This window comes from Ursus americanus, chromosome 34, assembly GCF_024610735.1.
Source record: "Ursus americanus isolate L20-20 chromosome 34, mUrsAme1.1.p, whole genome shotgun sequence".
In the NCBI taxonomy this organism is placed as follows: Eukaryota; Metazoa; Chordata; class Mammalia; order Carnivora; family Ursidae; genus Ursus; species Ursus americanus.
Window position 1 is genome coordinate 7479431 of NC_142160.1, and position 20691 is coordinate 7500121.

The 20691-nt window shown below is 40.9% G+C and overlaps 2 protein-coding genes across 11 annotated transcripts in view; both read left to right on the forward strand.

Annotated features, from left to right (window-relative positions):
* The window catches only part of RFX3 (regulatory factor X3), a 439312-nt gene extending 430867 nt beyond the window's left edge, over positions 1-8445 (forward strand). For 9 of the 10 annotated variants that reach the window (XM_045772591.2, XM_045772590.2, XM_045772596.2 and 6 more), the window contains one exon: positions 1286-1710. In XM_045772591.2, coding sequence (XP_045628547.1) covers positions 1286-1524 — 239 coding nt within the window. In that variant the 3' untranslated portion in view covers positions 1525-1710. Of the gene's footprint in view, positions 1-1285; positions 1711-1773 lie in introns of those variants that run through there. The other variant, XM_087858879.1, reaches the window with a different exon arrangement.
* A 3978-nt stretch (positions 8446-12423) lies between these two features.
* The window catches only part of LOC123776427 (histone-arginine methyltransferase CARM1-like), a 267557-nt gene continuing 259289 nt past the window's right edge, over positions 12424-20691 (forward strand). Inside the window, exon 1 of the mRNA XM_087858769.1 lies at positions 12424-12561. Coding sequence (XP_087714895.1) covers positions 12495-12561 — 67 coding nt within the window. The 5' untranslated portion in view covers positions 12424-12494. The remainder of the gene's footprint in view (positions 12562-20691) is intronic.

Here is a 20691-nt window from a genome sequence, read left to right on the forward strand (position 1 = left end):
TGTGCAAGTGTGTGTGGAGGCCCCATTCCTCCTCGTCACTCTTCTCTGGAACCAGCTTTGCCCCAATAGTAAGATAACGATAACAAGGGAAGAAAAGTCAAGGGGCCCATGTGTTAGCAGGGACTTCTGCAGGTGTGTGCTCCAAATGATACAACTCCATTCAGCAGCCCTTAGAAAGAGTCCAACCCAATCAGACTAAAGAGATACTTGTTAAACATGCATGGCATGTTCATAAAGTCTGAAAGTTTCATAGTTAAAGTAGATATATTTTAGTTATAGATGAAGTATTCGATGCAGTTAAACAATTTTTGTTCCAAATGAAAATTTAAAACAATGATCGTTTCTTTTTTTAAACAGTAAAACAGGTAGAAGGTGCAGTAAAAACTCTTTAGATTTTTAAGGCGGAAATCTATTGCCCACTGTTTAAAAATTATCGCTGATGGGGAGGTGTTCTCCCCACCCCTCTGAGGAGAACCTTGCATAGTGGTAAAGTTGTATATGAGCATTTTCTCTCTCTCCTGTACTTTTGAATTTTAGCAGTACGTGTTGGGAAAAAAAGTGGTAGTCCATTATAATGATGTCTTAGTTCACATACAATGTGTTAAAATGTGGAGGTGACAACGACTATTTAATACATTTAATTTCCAGAAGTGAATATCGGCTATTAACAGTGAGTGTCAGTGTTGCCAGGAACAGAAATCCATCGTGCATTTTTAATCTGACAGTACTACCTCAGTCAGTGTATTTCGAAGGGCTTATTTAATATTGTCATCTGCAACATTCAAGGGCACCGCAAACTGTACAGCAGCCCCGCTTATGCGTGCTGCAGTTGTTTTGCAAACCAGCATAAGCCTCACCCGTATCAACGTGGGCACGTGTGAAATTTATATCTAGTATAGATTTCGAAGGAGACTGAGAATTTTCCTCCCTCCCTCCCTCCCTCCCTTCCTCAGCATGTTTCAGCTCCTTCCCCAAAAGCAGCACAGCCTGCCCGAGGGACTACTTTAGGGTGACTCAAATTATGCCAACTGCTTAATCCAAAAACTCCAGGAAATCCCAAAGGTCTTCCTAAAAGAACTCTTAAAAGCATCTCTCACAAAGTAGCCAAGACTCCATTACTGTTGCCACGTTGGAAAGGATTGTGGGTGCCCTGGTAGAGCGTTGGTACCCATGAGACGCACGGAGCCCACACTCGCAAGCTCTGTGCCCCGGGCCGAGCTGACGGGGTTGCTGGCTGTCAGCCGGGGTGTCTTCCGGTAATACGGTCTTGGTGTCGTTTGTGCAGACGAAGGCAGCGAAGTGGAAAGCGAAATGGATGAAGAACTGGATGACTCTTCGGAACCCCAAGCCAAAAGAGAGAAGACCGAGCTGAGCCAGGCGTTTCCGGTGGGCTGCATGCAGCCGGTGCTGGAGAGCGGTGTGCAGCCCAGCCTCCTGACCCCCATCCACAGCGAGCACATCGTCACGAGTACTCAGACTATCAGACAGTGCAGCGCCACCGGAAACACCTACACCGCGGTCTAAGGGATATTAAAGCGTATTTTTCCAGCTAACATTACCCCTGTTGATAGATTGGGCTTAAGTTGAAAATTGAATAAGCCTGAAGGTCGACTGTTGTCAAATTCTATCTGTGCTGAACATTACCTTTTTGGAGTTGTGAAATGGAATGGGTGTATGTATTTTGCCAGGTCTTTTTTTTTTTTTTTTTTTTTAACTAAAAAAAAAAAAATCATTTGCCTCTAAATAATAAGAGTTTTTTTTTTTCCTCTTTAGTTTCAGGTGTCAAGAAGGATTTTTACCACACTTAATGCCAATGTTTTTGTTTTCTTATAATTAAAAAGTAATTTACTTTTTTTTTGTAGCTTAAAATATTTTATTGTTGATTGTTAGTCTTGGTGTATGATTTCATGTGTAAGTTTTTAATTAGATGCACTTCTGTGAAATATCAAAAGAAATGAATTTCTTTGATTTACACTGGAGGCATGCCCGTTTAGCAGCAGATGCATCAAAGTTGCTTTTGAAAGGTGCTTTTCATTGGACAGAACCACAAGGCAGGATGTTGATAACACTTTGGTACGGAGAGAGAATACAGAGCATTTTTATTACAGTGCAAGAGGGTTGGGAAGGTCATCTATTTTTCTCTGGAGAAAAATTGAGCTGAGCATTTATCAGTTCAGAGTAAATGACAGGACTGCAAGAGATTATGCTAATATGTACATAATTTGTGTACATAATTATTAAACCATATTAATGCAAGCTTCCGTTAAACATTGAATTTTAACCGTTATTTGCATACCAATTCCTCTGTTTAAAGACTACTGATGCTGTATTTGGGGCCACTGCACAGATGCATCCTGCCGTCGAGTGGGGCTGTTATAGTTAGATACTGAAGCTGAAAAACAAAATGACTTGACTTTTGTTTGTTTTTTTGTTTTGTTTTGGGTTTTTTTTGGTGTTGTTTGTTTTGTAAGTGTACGTGCTACTTATGCTGAGCTGGACATACAGGAAACCATTCCATTTGGATGACTTTCTTTTATTCCAGGTCTTTTTCCTAATAGTAGTTCAATATGCTGCTATTATAGAAGACAATTTATAGAATGCAAGGAATGTAGCAACCTGCATATCGTGATTTCCTTCAAAATATTTCCTGGTTTCTAAAGTATGTGGATTTAAATTTTAAACAGAACCTGAAGGCAGTGTACCTGGCACACCACACTGTTGCTTATCCCCAATTCAGTAGGATTTGGATAGGTGGCCGGATGGACCAGTGCCATTGAAGAATGTACATCAGGGATCATCGTACCTCGGCTATTACATGGTGCCTTAAAACAGAACTGAAGCTACGGTTTAGTAAGGCTTATTTTGTTCATGTGAATTCCTCTTCGATCCATTTGACAAGGTGTGCCTGTCACGTTCACGTTCCCGAAGTGAGGACAGGTCACATGTTCTTCAAAGGAAATTTAGGGCAAGCAGAGCAAAACAAAAAGACAAAAAAAAAAAAAAAAAATCAATTCCCCTCCCCAAGTGACCACGAACGGACCTTTTGTTCATAGAGCTGAATATTACTTGATTACAAATCAGATTGCTTAAGGGTGTGGAATAGCAGACTAGTTTTAATTACCAACTTGTCACATAAAATCATATATGTTTTAGGCCATTTTTATCTAGTTATCACTTAAGGAAAGTTAACAAAATAAGCAGGTACTTATCGAAGTGCATCTTTTCAGTCTAAATGTTTTTTGTTGTGGGTTTTTTTTTTTTTTTTTTTTTTGTCCGTGTCTTGATGTCTGTGTGTCCACAGCGCACACAAGTGCCCGTGGGCAGGAGTCAGCTGCAAAGTCAGGTGAGGTCCTAGACAGGATACACCCGTCCCCATTTGAATTTACATGAAAAGCCAAGGTTCTTTTAAGTGCTCAAGTTATTAACAGCAACAAAAAAACAGGCACATCGATTCTTTTAAGTAGTTTTTAAAAAGCTAATCCGCAAAAATAAATGAACACATAAACACCTAAAGCCAAAAAATAAAAGGGGGGGAAGCACAAAATGATTTACAGATGATTAATGAGGCCTGTATTAAACTCAAGATGTTTATCTTTCCAGTTTTACTAGGGTGGGGGTGGGGGGTTGGAAAGCAGAGGGCAAGCCAGTCTGTCAAGTGAAAAATACCAAATGGCTTATTGGGTAACATGCAGTGTATTTCCGCTGTCGTTGCTCGATTGCCTTAGGCCGTTCGCAAAACTAAGATCAACAGAGTTTCTTAAGTAAACTTTAAATGTTCTAGATGTAATTTTTAAAATGGGTTCAAATTTTGTATGACTCATCTCATTTATTTGGAAGTCTTCACTGGCATTCTCCCATCACCTCATCCAGATACCATTGAAATGACTATCCCCCTTTTTTCCTCCCCAAAAAGAAGTTGATAAATTTGCACCATCACGCACACAAAAAGGCAAACAAACTAACAAAACACCTTCACTGCGAAGACCACATATCTATTGTGCATTAGGGAATGTTTACAGGTAAAATTAAAATCACAACATGAAAAAGACACTCGTCACTTCGACTCTCCTTTCTGAAAAAGCTTTTTCGCTTTCCCTTCCCCATCCACCAGCCCCAGAACTGCACTCTATCTGTATCGGACCAAATGTATTTGCTGGTTTCACCTTGTTTATTGGACGATTTTCAATGTATTTATAATCATTGTTTATTGTTGGATATATTTGTATCATTAGAGGAATCTGATAATAATGGGCAAATTTAGAGTGATGAAAGGTAGGGATTGGGGACCCTCCAGGATTCAACATTTCTTCCAATTGTTCATGGTTTGTTCTCCATCAGGACAGATTAAGAATTAACAGATATTACTGCATTTCAGCTTGACTCACTAAAAACCTCCCGATCTCCTTCACGAACACAGGAGCATTCATCTGTGACTAGGGCAGATAGTTCCAAACCAACAGACAAAAGACCATCTCCAGTCTGTGCCATTTCCGGTGATCTGTAGTCTCCAGTAAGACAAGAGCACCTCTTCAATCACACACAGACATCTCAGCCAATCTCGAATTTGAACTGTGAGATCGAGGAGAGAAGTCAAACCTCACGATTTGTACATTTGAGGAAATGGGAACAATCCCCTTTATTGCCTTTATTTGATGTTTGGTTTTCATTTGTTTCATTCATTGAAACTGTGACTTTTCTAAGTAATACGGACGCTAATACTCTCAGAGTAGATTTATTGACAAGTGACAAGTATACATGTTAAGGACTTCTTAATACTTCTTGACATTGTAACCAAACCCACTAGTCATGAAAAATATCTATATAGACCACGTGCTACACTTTTCAGCGAGGAAGATGTTAAGGAAGGCATGTTGGCTATTTTTAAGTTTCAGAAAAGATACTTCCTTAAAATAGGATTGAGTCTCGTGGGTGTGGTTTGATCTTCACACACATACTTCGAGAATCATACCCAGAAGATTTGCGTTCATGAAGCCAGTGAACAATGGGGTGAAATGGGGGAAACACCTCCTTGGAACACAGGGCCCAATTTTGAAATTTTTCTTTGGCTCTCAAACGGCTGGTCACTTTTTCAGGATTCTCATCCAAACCATGTTTGGACTGACTCTTTAAGTCTTACTGCCTTTTCAGAAATCCGCTTTCCTTTTTGTGCTTTTTCTTGTACTGTATAGCACGGTTCATGCACCTCTCTTTAGATGGTGTACTTTAAAAACACAAGTAAATTTTAGAAAATGGTTTTAACACTGCATACCTGAAATTAGGAGCGTGCAACGTTGACTGCCTTTGATTTGTAGTAGACGAGTCAAAATGAACACGGTCTTGTGGCAGATGCTGTCAAAGTCGTTCAGGAATGACTACGGGTTCGTTACTGTCATCATGAACCTTTTTACGTGAACGCACTCCCTACAAGTGCTGAACGTGATGCATTTTCAAATTTAAAAAAAATTCTTCAGATGGTATATTTGAAATGTCTAAAATGATGCTGTGCTGGAAACATTCGTGTAAAAGAAAAAGAAAATGTGTGTCACTGTGATGTTGGTCCTCCCTGTGTGGACGCAAATAGAAAGTAAAAAACACTCTGGCAAGTCACCTTTCTGTTCAATTTGAGGCAGTGGTTATGGACAAAAAATTGACCTTTGGCAGAACCTTCCCTCCCCCGAATTCTTGGTGAGAAAACAACAACTATCAAAACATGGAAATCGGAACAAATCAGAGCTTCTGATTTCAATGAATCACACCGGAACATGGGGGAGAGGGGCAGACATGCAGTGCTATGAAAATTGGGCTTGTCACTAGATCAGATCAACCTCCATGTATATGGTTAGAACAAATCAATGAATGGAATCCTAGTATTTCTGCAAGTTTGGTGATTTAAAAAAAAAAACTGGAATAGAAGCATTAATTCAGTGCTTAGTTCTAGTATTAGAAAACCCCTCTGATGTAATGCCTTGTATCAACCCTTTGAGCATTGTAAGATATACAATGGGGGACAAAAGCCTTTCAGATCATTTATTTAGACTTAGACCGGTAAAATATACTCTATATCCAAATGTCTAATTATGCTGTTTTTTTAAAGGGGGGGGTAGGAAGAGAAAGTGTTTCCATGCTGAACACTTGCATTTTATATACAACTCTTAATTTTCTTCTTCAAGAGGGCTTGATATATTTATTCCCAAATATTCACTGCCATCTAAGTAAGTGTACTGTTTACAGAAAAAAATCAACTTTTCTAGCATCACATCATGACTCTAGAAAAGGAGGACAGATACATGGGCCTGTTGACCTATGTTGTAACTGATCTCTGCACATTGAAAGTACCTAGATTGCCTTTAAAAGGTATGATAAAGAAAGGGTTACATTTCTTTTTATTTTTTTTTTCCTTTCCCAAAACAAAACAAAAGATCTCGTTTATTTAGCTTTAGAAAAGTACAATTGTAAAGTGAAGCCTTAGGAAGAAATGAGTTCGAGTGGATAAAGAAAAGCTGAACTCTTTTGGGGGCAGGTAAGCTATTTGGAGTTAGATCGCTCATAAAATAATACTGTTTGGGAATTTCATACAGGGCATAATTTTACCTATGCTCCAAAACTTTATAACACTTTGTCAAAAAATTAGACGTAGATAGAATGGAGAGCAAAGCACTTGATTTTCAGCTCATCTGTCAGGAGATGCCATGACGACTGCTTCTGATCTGGGTAAATGTCAGTCCGCTTACACAGTTGCCGACTTGGTTCAAGGGACGCTCTGCGTGCCCTTGACCCCCTTTTGTCCCCCGCGTGACGGAACGTGACAGCAATGTCGTCTGCAGATGTGCTTGCGCAGCCCTCACCGGGCGCCGCCTGAGAGTGTAACCCATTCCGATGTCTGGTGAAGGGACATCCATAGCATAGTGCAAGTTTGCCGTAAAAACATTGCTTTTTAGACAGTGTAGGAAGTCAAACCATGCAAATTACTCACGTGTTAACATGCAATACTCAAAGGGTTTTAATTTAACTCTCTTCTTTTGAATTCTTCATGATGATTTACTGTAAATGCTTCTCGGTTTGCATGCTCTGATCATTGCTGCTAGTGATTTCATGTGCCAGTAGACCTGAGTTTAGTTTACCAATTTTACTTAAATAGTAAAAGCCACTTACAAAGTGACTGCCTAGGATTTTTTTCTTTTGTTTGAAGTACTTGGTAATACGTCTTATTTTTTAAAAAAATGTGTTTTGTCTCTTCTTTTACTTGGTTCCGGTATTTGATTCTTTTTTTTCCCCCTCTTTCCTTTGTTTTTAAATAAATTATGATGTTGGGATTGGAAGCCCTGAGTAATGAAATCTTTTGGTAAGAATTGTTACGTAGCTCGATAATGAGGACAACAAATCTTTGTTAGAAGAATTCTGATTCTAGGGGAGGAAGGAAAAAATTAAAACTCCCATTGACTGTTAATAACCGAGTAAATTTTTCCTTCAATGAATTAATAGTTTTGAACGAATGATTGCCTTGTTTTAACCTGCTAACCACAATTTTAAATGACCCGATAAAGGAGGTATTGAATTTTATTCGTTTAAAAAGCATCTTTTGTACCAAAGCAAATTTTTTTCGCTACTCATCTCCATCATCAATTGGGACCTATGGTGGTGACCAATGCGTTGGTTACAGAAACTTTAAGTGAGTGCCTTGAGAAAACTTGGAAATTTGTGCCTGGGGTGGTAAACTTTTAATTAGGTTAATTGTAGTGCTTACCAATCAGTAATTCCGCTATCACTCAGGGCTTTCGTACCTTCTAGGTAAAACTTCTTTCATTGTGTTTTTTTAAAATACTGTATTTTTTTTTAAGTGCCATCATTTAAATTTCACTTAGTAAGTGGCAGATTACATTATTCAGTCCCACAAGCACAGAAACATAGTAACACTAGGAGATATTTGAACATTTATTTTACAATCGACTGAATATATTATGTAAATGAGGTAAGCAACTTTTGTAGAGATTGTATGTGTGAGATAATGTAATGTTCTTTTCCAGTTTTTGGACTACAGTTGAATAAACTTTTTAATTATTTAAAAACATCTTTACCGAATAACATGTGATGGTTTTTTGTATAATGTATTTGATTTTGTAAATACGTATTTCCTGATGTGATTTTTGTGAGAAATGCTAAATCTTTTAGTATATCATGTCCTCTCAAAATTGGCAGGAGCTAAATAATAGTTTGTGGGCGATTTGTATTGTGTACTGTACAATAACTGGGGAACTTTTATAATTATAAAAATATATATTAACTTTTAGTGTGTTGTTTAAACAAATGACTGGAACATACTAAAGATATTAGTAGGATTTTTCTGAATATTTCAGACTTGAACTCAGGCTAGCTTTCTTGTGTTTTTCAAAACAAAATGGTGTCTTGTCTTTTAAAATCAATAAATTTGTTTCCTTGTTACAAATACATTTGAAATGCCTTGATTTTTTTCCCCCCTCAAATCATTGCCAGGAAGCTGGAATGCAGGGCCTGCCTCATCCGGAGGGTAGGTAGTCTCTGTGTCATTGACTAGCTGAGAAACAAAATTAAGTTGTTTTCTGTTTTTGTGTCAGATGAAATTAGCAATATTTACACATGAACAGCAGAAAAAGAGAAAACAGAATTATAAGCCCAGCAGGGTACAAATCTTACCCTCAAAGAAAATTAGTGATTGAGTGCTGTTTAATTTCAGAAGCTGTCAACGGTTCCATTGTAAGTCCAGATTTTTGGATGTTCATAATGTGTTTGTTTTATGTCACTTCACATTGATATTTGGCACCCAAGTTCCTTGCTTATATTGAAACAGCTTATTAAAATTCATTCTAATACACTTAAGGAGATGCCCTACCCCCATTTTCTTCTTTGGATTACATAGTTACATACAGAAAAATTTATCGTTTTCAGTATACACAACTGAATTTTGACAAACACACACAGGCATGTAACCACTACTGCAGTCATGTAAAACTTTTTTTTTTTGTATCTCGCAAAGATTTTTTTAAATCTCTCTGTGTGGCGGGGGGGCCCTCCTAGAATATGGAATAGCCAATTTGTTTTGATATCTTTAAAAAAAAATGCAAGACAGAAAATATCCTTTTGGGAGTCCCCAGCGTGGTGCTTTCAAGTCATAGTACAAAGTTACTTCTGAAACAAAAATATTGACATCTTAGCCCACAGAAACACCAAAATCATTCTAACTTGGGTGGACATTTAATCCAGTAACATAGAAATATTCCAAAATAACGTTAGTTAATAAACAAAGAGAAGGCAGACAGGATTAGAGTCAATAGAAGAGACAGTACTATGCTAGGAAGAAAATGACCAATTTGAGCATGTTTATGTTGCATAAATACTTGTGAAATATTTGGAAATTTTGTACAAAAAAAAAAATAGAGTTCCCAGTGTCCAGCCTTATTTTTGTACCTGGTTCCTTTGAAAAATCTGAAGCCTTTCAAATATATCCTGTAATGATTGCACTTTGGTTATACTATTCTTCTCACCAAAGGTCCTTAATAGCATTTCCTTCTCTCTTGGAACTTGGACGTTTCAGGACATGAACTCAGCCTGAGAACTATCACTGGTTTTCATTAACCGATTCAGTTCAGTCCACCAAATACTTTCCTTCCATTACGGTCTCAAAGTAACGTGTGTAGAAATTTGCCGTCCGTCGTTTGGCTGAGACATGGACTGTTTCTTGTGGAACAGGATAATCAACGGAACGGCTGCCGTATCGGTGAGGATACTATATTGAAGTCAGGGGGAGGGAGCAGAAGGGCACTGTAGTCGGATTCTGTTCTGGTTCTCTCTGGACCAGGAGGAGGGGTCTGCTCACTCTCACAGGGGCTGGATGCCAGATTAGTTAGGCTGAGGGAACTTAGAAGCTTCCCAATGCTGATGAGACCCGTTTTTCATCAGTTTGTTGTTGGTCCTACGATTGGAAAGTATCCCATGTGTGCCTGGGAACATGGGAAGTTGGGCCCAATTTGTCTGAACAAATATATTAGGAAGTAAAGTAAATAAGTGTACTATTATGGCAATTAAAAGGGAAAGATTGTTAAACAGCATTTTTGAAAGAGAACAGATCTCTATACTGGGTACAAGAAAAAGTGCTCCAAGAGGTTGAAAGCAAAAAGATAGGGAAAGAAGAAATAGAAACGCTATGAAATAATTAATGGTAAATCTGGTAAAAAGATGTGAAAGGTCTGTATGCTGAAAACTATAAAACATTGCATGCGGGCATTAAAGACTAAAAGGAGAGATCCGCTGTGTTCATGAAGCAGAAGACCCAATATTGCTGAGATATTAATTCTCCCCAATTTATAGAGTCAACACAATCCAATCAGAATTCCAGCAAGCTTCTAATAGACAATGACAGGCTGACTTTATAATTCATATGGGAATGCAAAGGATCCAGGTTAGCTAAAACAGCTTTGGAAAAGAAGAACCAAGTTGAAGAACTACCAATACCTCAATTCAAGGCTCTTACAAAAATACTCTAACCGAGATAGCGTGGTATTGGAATCAAGATAGAACAACTGGATCTGTCCAACAGATGAATGGAAAAGAATAAAGAGTACAGGAATGGACCCGCCCATTTATGGACCACTGGTTTTTGGCAAATGTGTAAAGGCAATTCGATGGAGAATCTTTCAAGAAGACACCCATATGTTTAAAAAGAGTTTGAGCATACCATACACAAAAGGAACTCAAAGGGTCATAAACCGAAAGATAAAACCTAAAACTATAAAACCTTTTTTTAAATTTTTCAAAAGATTTATTAGAGAAAGAGTGCGTGTGAGTGGGGAGAGGGGCAGAGGGAGAGAGAAAGAGGAGAGAAGCAGACTCCCCACGGAGCGCGGAGTCTACCGCAGGGCTCGATCCCGGGCCCCTGAACCCATGACCTGAGGTGAAATCAAGAGTCGGATGTTCAACCAACTGGCCCACCCAGGCACCCGAACTATAAAAATTTTAGAAGAAAACATAGAGAAAATCTTTGAGATCTTGGGTAAGGCAGAGCTATCTTAGCCATGACTCAAGGATGACCCATAAAAAAATCAAACTGATAAATTAGTCTTCATAAAAAATAAATGTCCTGCTCTTCAAAAGATGCAGCTAAGAGAATGGAAAAAAATCAGTCCTACCTTGGGGAGGAGGTTTTCCTCAGGTCTCTCATTTTTCTGCGTGTGTTTTGAGCAAGTGTATTAGATAGATTTAGTGAAAAGCCTTGGAAGATAGAGAGAAAGGTTCCCTCCGGGGCAGAGGGCATGTTTGTTTCCTGACAGCGTGATAAGGACAGTTGTCGTCCCCGGGGCACAGGTTGGGCAGGCTTGCTAGCAGCCCGCTTTAAAAACGACTGGGGCTTCTTGGCTGGGACACAAACCCGACCTGTGCAGTACCCGCATGGGTCCTTCCTCATCCCCTCCTGGGTCTTTGGGAGGAACGGGGTTGTAAACGGAAGCTCCAAAGTCCTTTCTCTCTAACCGGGGGTGGGGGCCTGGTGTGCCCCTGCTGGTATCTTTGAAGCGTTGGAAGGCTCCCCTGCTAGTTTGCCGGCAGGTTAAAACAGACCCTTCACAGCTCTTGACACCACAGACTGGGAGAAAATATTTACCAATCATATATCTGAGAGAGGACTTGTGTCCAAAGCTATAAAGAGGTCTCGAAACTCAAGGTGTTGAAAGTATATGCATAGAGCAGCAACCACTTTAAACACTAAATACATGTTTGGATGAATATTTACTTAAAGTCTGTCTCCCTCTATAATTCCAAACTTCAGTATTTTAGGGACCTCTCTGTCTTTAATGAGATGCCCGCTCCCCAGGCTGCAGCTATGATATAGGCTAATAGGCCTTTTTCACAGAGACTGAGCTCCTGGGTCTGTCGTCTCTTGCTGTGCCCTGGGGGTGGTGGCTGTTTAAAAACTTTTTACAGTCCTGTGGGACTCCTGATTGTAGTCCTGCTGGCCACCAGAGCCATGCCAAAAATCAGGGTGCCAGACAAGGGGACAGGCTCCTCTCTAGGTGAGACTGGCAAGCTGGAGCCCCGCCACAGACCCCTAGAAGTGAGCCAACCCAGAAGCAGGGCCCCCAGGCCTAAGCTCCTGGACAAGCAAATAGGCTTCCTTCCCCAGAAGACTGGGGTGTGTTTTAGTCCGCTGTCGGTGCAGTGCCCCGGGGGTGCTGGCCTGCCCAGAACCATCTTTCTGATTGTCACAATCCCTTGGACTTGGAATGCAAGCCCTCCTGGCCTCCAGAGCCGGGCGATCAAGGGCATCCCCTGGGCAGCAGCTGCAGAAGCGGCGGCACCTGTGCGGCCCCGGGAGGGCGTGAAGACCGTGCGGGCGGAAGAGGAGGAGCAGGTGGTGGTTACAAACAAAGATGGCGCCCGCCAGGCTCAGTTACTGGAGATGTAGAGTGCCCACCGGCTCGACATGTGTGTGTTAAGTTAGATGCTCCTCGTCGGGCCAACGCTTTAATATGAGCAAAGGAGCCCTTTTCACGTCAGTCGGGACAGGACGGGCGGCTGCCGCTGAGCCCTGGCGTGGTAAGTCCGCGCGCGCGCGTCTTTAAAGAGCAGGTCTCCGTTTGGCTTCAGTCTGTGGGTCTCGAAGATGTGAGTCGCATTAGAACACATAGAACGTTTCCAAATGTTCTAGCTGTTTGGGGGGCTCGTCTCTCAGGTGCGGGTCCTAAAAGTCCGGGTTGCTGATCTGCGGTATGACCCCTTCACTCCTCCGGGAGAAGGGCTGGGTTTTGAATTCCTTCCTGGTGCTTGTCGCTCGGCCGGGGGTGAGGTTCATGGGGAGACTGTGTCCCAGTCTTTACTCCCTGCTTCCATGCGGTTTCCCTCTCGTTTACCCAAACTGTAGGACTTGCTCTGCTAGTCTTTAGGTTTTTTTCAGAGGAAGCTTCCATATGTAGCTACAGCTTCCCTGTGTCTGAGGGGGAGGTGACTTCTGGATTTTCCTAAGCTGCCATCTTGAACGGAACCCCAGGGACCTCTCAGTGTGAATCACTGCAGAGTTCCCGCTAGCTCGGCCCTTCGGATGTAATTCAGTCAACAAACGTTTGCACGAATTAAGAAACCAGTTGTCTTATGATTATACCTAATGATTATACTATTTAAAGTTGATTGTTTTTGCCTTTGCAAATAATTATTTGCAACTCATCTTCAACATTTTATCTATGCATTTATCCTATTTTCCCCATACGCATGTATTCTCTATACACACTCGTAGAAGTCAAATTTGAGGGCTAATAGGTTGCAAAATTTAGTAGGGTAGCTAAAGTCTACTGTGAAAGCTGAAATCAATTTATAATTCCTTAGCTAGCTCTGAATCAAATCATTAGAAGCCAATTAACTGAAAGAAAAAAAAAGTTGTACAAGGGATGCAGGCAGGACGGGTCCAAGGACCCAGAGGGGCTCCCACAGGACCAGCCAGGTGGGTCCTTGGCTTCATGAAGTATGGAAATCAGCATGAGCCAGCAGGAGGTGAAAGCAGAGTTTATAGAAGATATATAGAGAGATACAGATGGAACATTTGGGAGACTCAGAAAGAAAAAGAGAGTTTTGTCTTGGTGTGGGGCCTGAGGGTTTTAATTGAAGATTGTGATGTGGTGCACGTGGCCTCTCAGGCATCCAGGAACCAGTCAGAATGAGGACAGGGTCCAGGTGTCCATCATAAGTCACTTATTCCCTGAAGCCAGGGGTGTTGGTGTTGCGACGTCTAGCGCCAGTGGTCTGAAATACGTGTAAAACTGTGGTCATTCTCAACTGGTCCTTCATAAAATGTTATCTGTTTGAGACAAATCATTAATTCCTTGTCCCTTACGAGGAGGATATACGCTATTTGCGTTTTCTGAGGACTGTGTAAAGTGGGGTGGGGTGCAGGTCCTAGCAAGAATAGAAGCCAGGTAAGAAGCCAAGGGGAAAAAAAAATAAAAGCAGCTTTTCCTCTTGTGGGGTCCCTTTGGTTTCCCTGTCTCAAAAGCAATTTATATTTGGGGGCACCTGGGTGGCTCAGTCGGTTAAGCATCCAACTCTTGGTTTAGGCTCAGGTCATGATCTCAGGTTGTGAGATTGAACCCCGAGTTGGGCTGTCCTAGCTCGGTGGAGAGTCTGCTTGAGGTTCTCTTTCTCCCTCTCCCTTTGCCCCCTCCCCTCTGTGTGGGCATGAGCTTTCTCTCTCTCTCAAACAAATTTTTTTTTTTTAAAGCAACTTATATTTGATCATTTTACAGGCAGAGAAATCAATACTTCAAAATATCCTCAATAATCTGGCAAATGATTACTCAGCAAAATGGTATTTGATTATTTGGAAAACTTCCCTCAACAATTGCCGTGTTACGTGTCTTTGGGCAAATATGTCCCAAGTGATTATTCTGAAGTTAACCTTGGAATATGAATTGCAAATACAACACTAACCGGTTATGTTAGCATGTTATTACAACTGTCATTTTCATTGTAGCCCATTAAACATACCTACATACTCTCAGAACAGTTCATTACGTCTATTAAGTAAGGGAACTGTTCTTTAAAGTATGAAAAAAAGATTTTTTTAAATCCTTCTGATATAAAATATGACTCCTCACCAAACTGCAAACAACCCATTTCCTTCAAATGTAGAAGGAATAAGGAAATTATGGGCTATTCATATAACGGAATACCAGGCATTAGTAAGTTAAAGCGAGTACAAGCAACAACATGGTAAATCTCACAAACATTACATGGATAAGAGAAGGCAAATAAGGAGGAAAATATGTTATATTATTCCATTTAAGTTCAAAAACAGGAAGAAGTATACTATAGTATATTGTTTACTTTTGGAGAGGAGAAAACATTTGCAATTGAGAAAGAACTCAAGGCTTTTGGGTGCTAGCAGCATTCTATTTCTTTTTAATTTTTTTAAGATTTTATTTATTTATTAACAGAGAGAGACAGCCAGCGAGAGAGGGAACACAGGCAGGGGGAGTGGGAGAGGAAGAAGCAGGCTCCCAACGGAGGAGCCCGATGTGGGGCTCGATCCCAGGACTCTGGGATCACGCCCTGAGCTGAAGGCAGAAGCTTAACGACTGAGCCACCCAGGCGCCCCGCAACATTCTGTTTCTTGATATGTGTAGTGATTTGATCCTTACTTTCGCTTTGAGAGAATTTACTGAGCTGATTGAAACCAACACACACATTAAAACTAGACCGAGTCCAGACTCTCCTGTCTAGCGGAGCATAACGGCTTCAAATCTCAGACCGACCCAACGGTTTTCTAAAGCCCAGGAGCATTGAACTTGCGCATTTGTATTGAAAGGCACCCCAAATACAGCTTTACTTTCAACACAGTATTTAATGATGTCTTGAACCAGAAGCAGCCATGAAATGCTCATGCTTCGGTAAGCACAAACGAATACTGCCAACCTGATTTCTTACATCTTATTACTAAAGGATATATTTGTTGAAGTTGATTGGAGTTAACAAATAAATACTAAGCATATTAAAAAAAAAAAAAAATCCTGCCTGGGGCACCTGGGTGGCTCAGTCAGTTAAGCATCCGACTCGTGGTTTAGGCTCAGGTCATGATTTTGGGGTGGTGAGATGGAGCCCCTGCAGCGGGCTCCGTGCTCAGCGGGGAGTCTGCTAGAAGATTCTTGCCCTCTGCCCCTCCCCCACTCTCCCTCTCTCAATTAAATACTAAATCTTAAAAAAAAAAACAAAAAACAAAAAACTCTGAGTGCCTGGTAAGTTAAGAGTAAATGGTACAATCTATAACAGAACATTTTGGAAAGTCTCCAAAATTTATAAGCTGTCCTTATTCTGCAGAAATGTTTCTCAATGGTCTGGAGTGCCCAGTGGTTTTCTGCTTTGCCCGAATGGCTATTCAGACAATTAGCATCAGTAGGCTATATGCATTAGAGGAGTAGCTCTTCGATCTTTAGAATACAGAGACCTCAGTGTGACACTTGGCAGCAAACCAAGACCACAGAATATGTCAAGGGGAAACCCTAAGAAGCAGCAGATATTATGCGCAGGAAATCACACTGTTTGCATTTCAGAAATAGGATGGTTTACTTTCTTGATAGGTGTGCTATCACTGCAATATGCCCAATCCCAGACAATGAAACATAGAATGTCATATAGTCATCCTGAATGATTTGCAGAATCCAAAATGCCACACAGCTTAGGACCAGTGAAACAGCAACAGCCACACTCTTATATAGAAATGTTTTGCTGGGGCACCTGGGTGGCTCAGTTGGTTAAGTGTCTGCCTTCGGGTAAGGTCATGATCTCAGGGTCCTGGGATCGAGCCCTGCATTCTGGCTCCCGGCTCTGCGGGGAGTGCGCTTCTCCCTCTGCCCCTCCCGCTGCTCATGCTCCCCGCGTCTCTCTCAAATAAATAAATAAAATCTTTTAAAGAAATGTTTTGCTAAGCGATGTCATACAAATGAGAAGAGCCAGAGAGGGACACTCCCGGGACTTGTCCACCCCACTCCTCTAGATGGCCCTGTCTTTGCTGGTTCTTAATTATGGAGCCAGTAGGGATGTCCGCACTCACTGTCAACCCGCCCCTTTGATCTCACCACCTGACTTCCAGCTTTTATTGAACTCTGTATTCTAGCATTAGAACACTTCTATGTGTTTCTAGAGGCCCAATTTCTTGATAATACTCTGTAGGTACCTCAGTCCTAACATCTGGTTTTACAGGGCGGCTTCTGGGCGAGAATATCTGCATGCCACGCTTTGCTGGGGGAACCTAGAATATTCTGAAGCACCACCATCAACCATCTGCTTTTCCAAGGAGTAACAGAGCTGGTCAGGGTCTGGTCCAAAGAGGATTCATTAGGAGTTAGGGAGACTGGACCCTTTTTCATCAAATAATAAAGACCAAACAGAAGTACATAAAGAAAAAACAGTTCCTCCTCCCGATTCAGTTCTTCTTTACAAAGGTAACAGCTATTAAGTTTACTGCTAACTGCAGAACGGGAGCTGGAAATAGAGATCTTTAAAAATGCTTTTGTACCAGAGTGGAGTTTATGGATTGTGGAATGTGTGCCCCCTACACTAAGATTCCTGGGTCAGAGCAGTGACCTGATGTTCCTGTAACCGGCGCACCCTCTCTCACATTCAGCACACTTCACAGTTTCCATTCTTTCTACATTTGGACGTCAGATTTATTAGGAGACGTTATTTTGTCTATGGCATCAAGACCAGTACGTGCCAGGGACACTGGTCCTCTTGTTCTTGCTGTGGATGGAAGGACCAGCAGACGGTGCTGGCAGGGAAGCGGCCATCACAGTCCTGCCGTCGCGGTGACCTGGTCCCTGGCTTCTCTCTCTGCTCGCTGGGAGCAGCGGCTTAGCCACCGGTTTAGGAGAAGTCTGCTCTTTAAATTTGACTTTATAATTCTTTTCTTTCAAGCTAAGAATTTGAATACAAAGGTTCAGGAAAACCAATATCTGTTTTAAAAGCCCACAACACACAAGCAAAGATAAAAATAGGAAATGTGTGTAACACGTGACTCATGGTTCCTTAGACGCGGTGTTACACACCGGACTGACCCATGCAACAAAATCTCTGGGGAATTAAAGTACTGAACCTGGCACAGCTGTCAGAGGAGTGAGAGTAATGTGTCTGGATGGGAAATTTATTCCAGAAGGGAGATGGGGGCTCCTTCACTCCGGGTGATGAAGCCAAGAGCACGGGGGTAAGGTGGTACACTTGGTGATTGGATTGAATCGATCAACCTCCAATACTCCTTCAGAAGTAGGATGTTTCCTCTGTGAAAGCAACAAACATCATGAGTTTGGCTGTTCTTTGTAACTGGTAGTGGATCTTCCTGAGAATGGAATGCAGATGGGGCTGGACAGACACAGAATCCCACATCGACAGTACAGACAAAGAATACTCAGGGTTTGGTTGGCCATGATAGAATGGCGGCAGGTATTCTGTGAAGATGCCATCTGCTTGCTTCTTGGTGGGTGACGTAAAAGGACTTATGTATTGACTCATTTAATGATTCTCCAAAACTCTATAGGAAAGTTTCCATTATTAATCCCTGGTTTAGGGAGATAATAAATATTTGTCAAGTGCAATTTTAAACACCTGTTGTGGATAACTGCCGACCGCCTGGTGTCGCGTGGTGGCACAGACCGCTTCATGTTGGCATTCTGTAAACAGCTATCAAAGGTCAGTCCTCGGCACCATATGCTTCTTTGGAATAGTCAGGGCTGGTTTATCTGTGCCAAGGAAGGGGAGCGTTGTGGGAAAGCAAATATTCCTCATTGATGCTGGGAGGCTCGGGGCGCCATTCAAAGTATAGTTGTGGAAGAGCTGAAGGTATGAGTTTTCCAGTCAGTTTCCCTGTCTTCTGTTCCAACCCCACCATCTGCTAACTATGTGACCATGAGAATCACTTCTCTGAAGTTTTGTTTCATCATCTGTAAAATCAAGCTAAGAATAGGACCCACAACATAGAGACCTGGTGTGAAGATTAAATGAGATAACATGTGAGTTTAGCCAGGGGCCTAGTGAGCCATGTGGGAGGCAGGGGGTGGGGTGGGGCGTTGTGGGAGGGTCTGCAGCCCCCACCCACAGTCCCCCAGGCACCTTGGGGGAAGGGCTGGGTCAGTCCTTGCTATAGGTGTGCTGGAGGGGGATGATTTTTTCTGGGATTCAGGTCTTTCCTTTTGGACTGCTAGTAAAGCTAAAAATTAACTCTCTTGGGGTGCTTACCAAGTGCAGAAACATGAACTTATATATTAACTTAGGTCTTTCTTCTTGATCTGTATGTTTCTCAGATACGTTTTCTTTTAATAATGCTGCTCTGCATTCCCTCCATCCTATTTTTTTGTTTCTTGAATGTTTGGGGGACTCAACCATTGAAGCCACTTGGACCTGGAGTTTCCTTTTGGGGAAGATTTTAAAGGACTTGTTCCATTTGTTTCATGGTTATGTTATGACTCAGGTTTTTAGTTCTTTCATAAGTCAGTTTTGGTAAGTTATTATTTTTTTTTTTTTTCAGCAAATTTTCCATTTTCTGTAAGTCTTTCACTCTCTTGGCATAAAGAGTTTCAGGGACATTTTGGTATGTGTTTGTAATCATTCCTTTCTAAACCTTGTGTAGTTTACTAACATTTCATGTTTAACCCATGGACAACTTGGAAGTCGGGGTCTTACCTTCCGAATGTATGAGCGTTTTCTAGTTGTCAGGTTGTGATTGATTAGTCACTTAATTATGTTGCTGTCAGTGAATACTTCCGTATGATTTCAGTTCTTTGAGATTTGTGTGGGTTTACCTTATGGCCTAGTATATAGTCGGTCTCCCTAAATATTTAGTGCGTGCCATAAAAGAATGTGCATTATTCAGTATTGTGCACACATTTTGCTCAGATTTGTAATTATGTTCATATTTTCAGTGTCCATACTGGTATATTTTGTCTGCTTGTTCTATAATTTATGCAGGTAAGTTTTAATCTCACACACTGATTGTGGATCTGTCTTTCCTTATAGTCATTCTGTGATTGATTAATTAATTAATTAATTTGAAGGCCATGTTGTTCTGAGTACAAGTTAAAATCGTCCCTTCTTTGGGACCATTGTGAAGTGACTGCATGTCTCCCATGTGCTGTTTTGCCTGGAAGTCTTTCTTGTCTGTTATTAATGCAGATACACCAGTGTGCTTTTGATTTACCCTCTTCTCATAATTTTACTTTCTACTTTTACATATTTTAATGATTTAGATGTTTTTCTTATAAATGGATTAAAGTTGGAGGTTTCAGACAAAGCGTGGCTGCTTGCTGGAGCATTTAGTCTATTTATACTTGACACAACTGTTGACATAATTAGGTTTCATCCACCAACTTTTTTTTAAAAGATTTATTTATTTCAGAGAGAGAGAGTGTGAGGGGGAAAGGGACAGAGGGAGAGGGAGAGAGAGAATCTCAAGCAGGCTGTACGCTGAGCAGGGAGTCTGATTCAGGGCTCGATCTCCCAACCCTGAGATCATGACCTGAGCCGAAATCAGGAGTTGGCCACTTAACCAGCTGAGCCACTAGGTGCCTTGGTCTCATCTACCATCTTATTTAACCCTTTCAGTTGTCTTGCCCATCCTGTGTTTTTTCTCTCCGTTTGTCCCTTCTATTGGACTGGGTAATTTCTATCATTTCATTTTCCCTTCTGCTGGTTAAGTCATATACTCTTTAACTATTCTTGTACTGGTTAACTTGAAAGAAATAATATATTATATAGTACATGATATTGTGTATAATATATATTATTACTGAAAATTATATACATATAATCAAGATTAAAAAAGTATCAATACTTTTACTTTCTTCCTAGAAAATACATGGGCTTTAGAACAATATAACTCCATTTATTACCTTCAAAGTCATATGTTATAATTGATATTAATGTATTTTAATTTTGTTAATAAAAATGTGATTTGTAACTATTATTATATTGCTCAGGCAGTGTTGGTTTAAATTTATCCCTATAGTTACGTTCTTTGTTTTTTACAAAGTTATGGTTTACCTCTCTCAATGATCTCAGAATCATTCTCAAAACTTGGTTCCATGCAGCTCTGCATGTAATTATTATCAAACACCTGGGTCAGGGGTAGAAAACCATCAAGCTGATTCCTGGACTCTGTGTCATGGGAGGAGCAAAATCGCATCCCCGACAGGT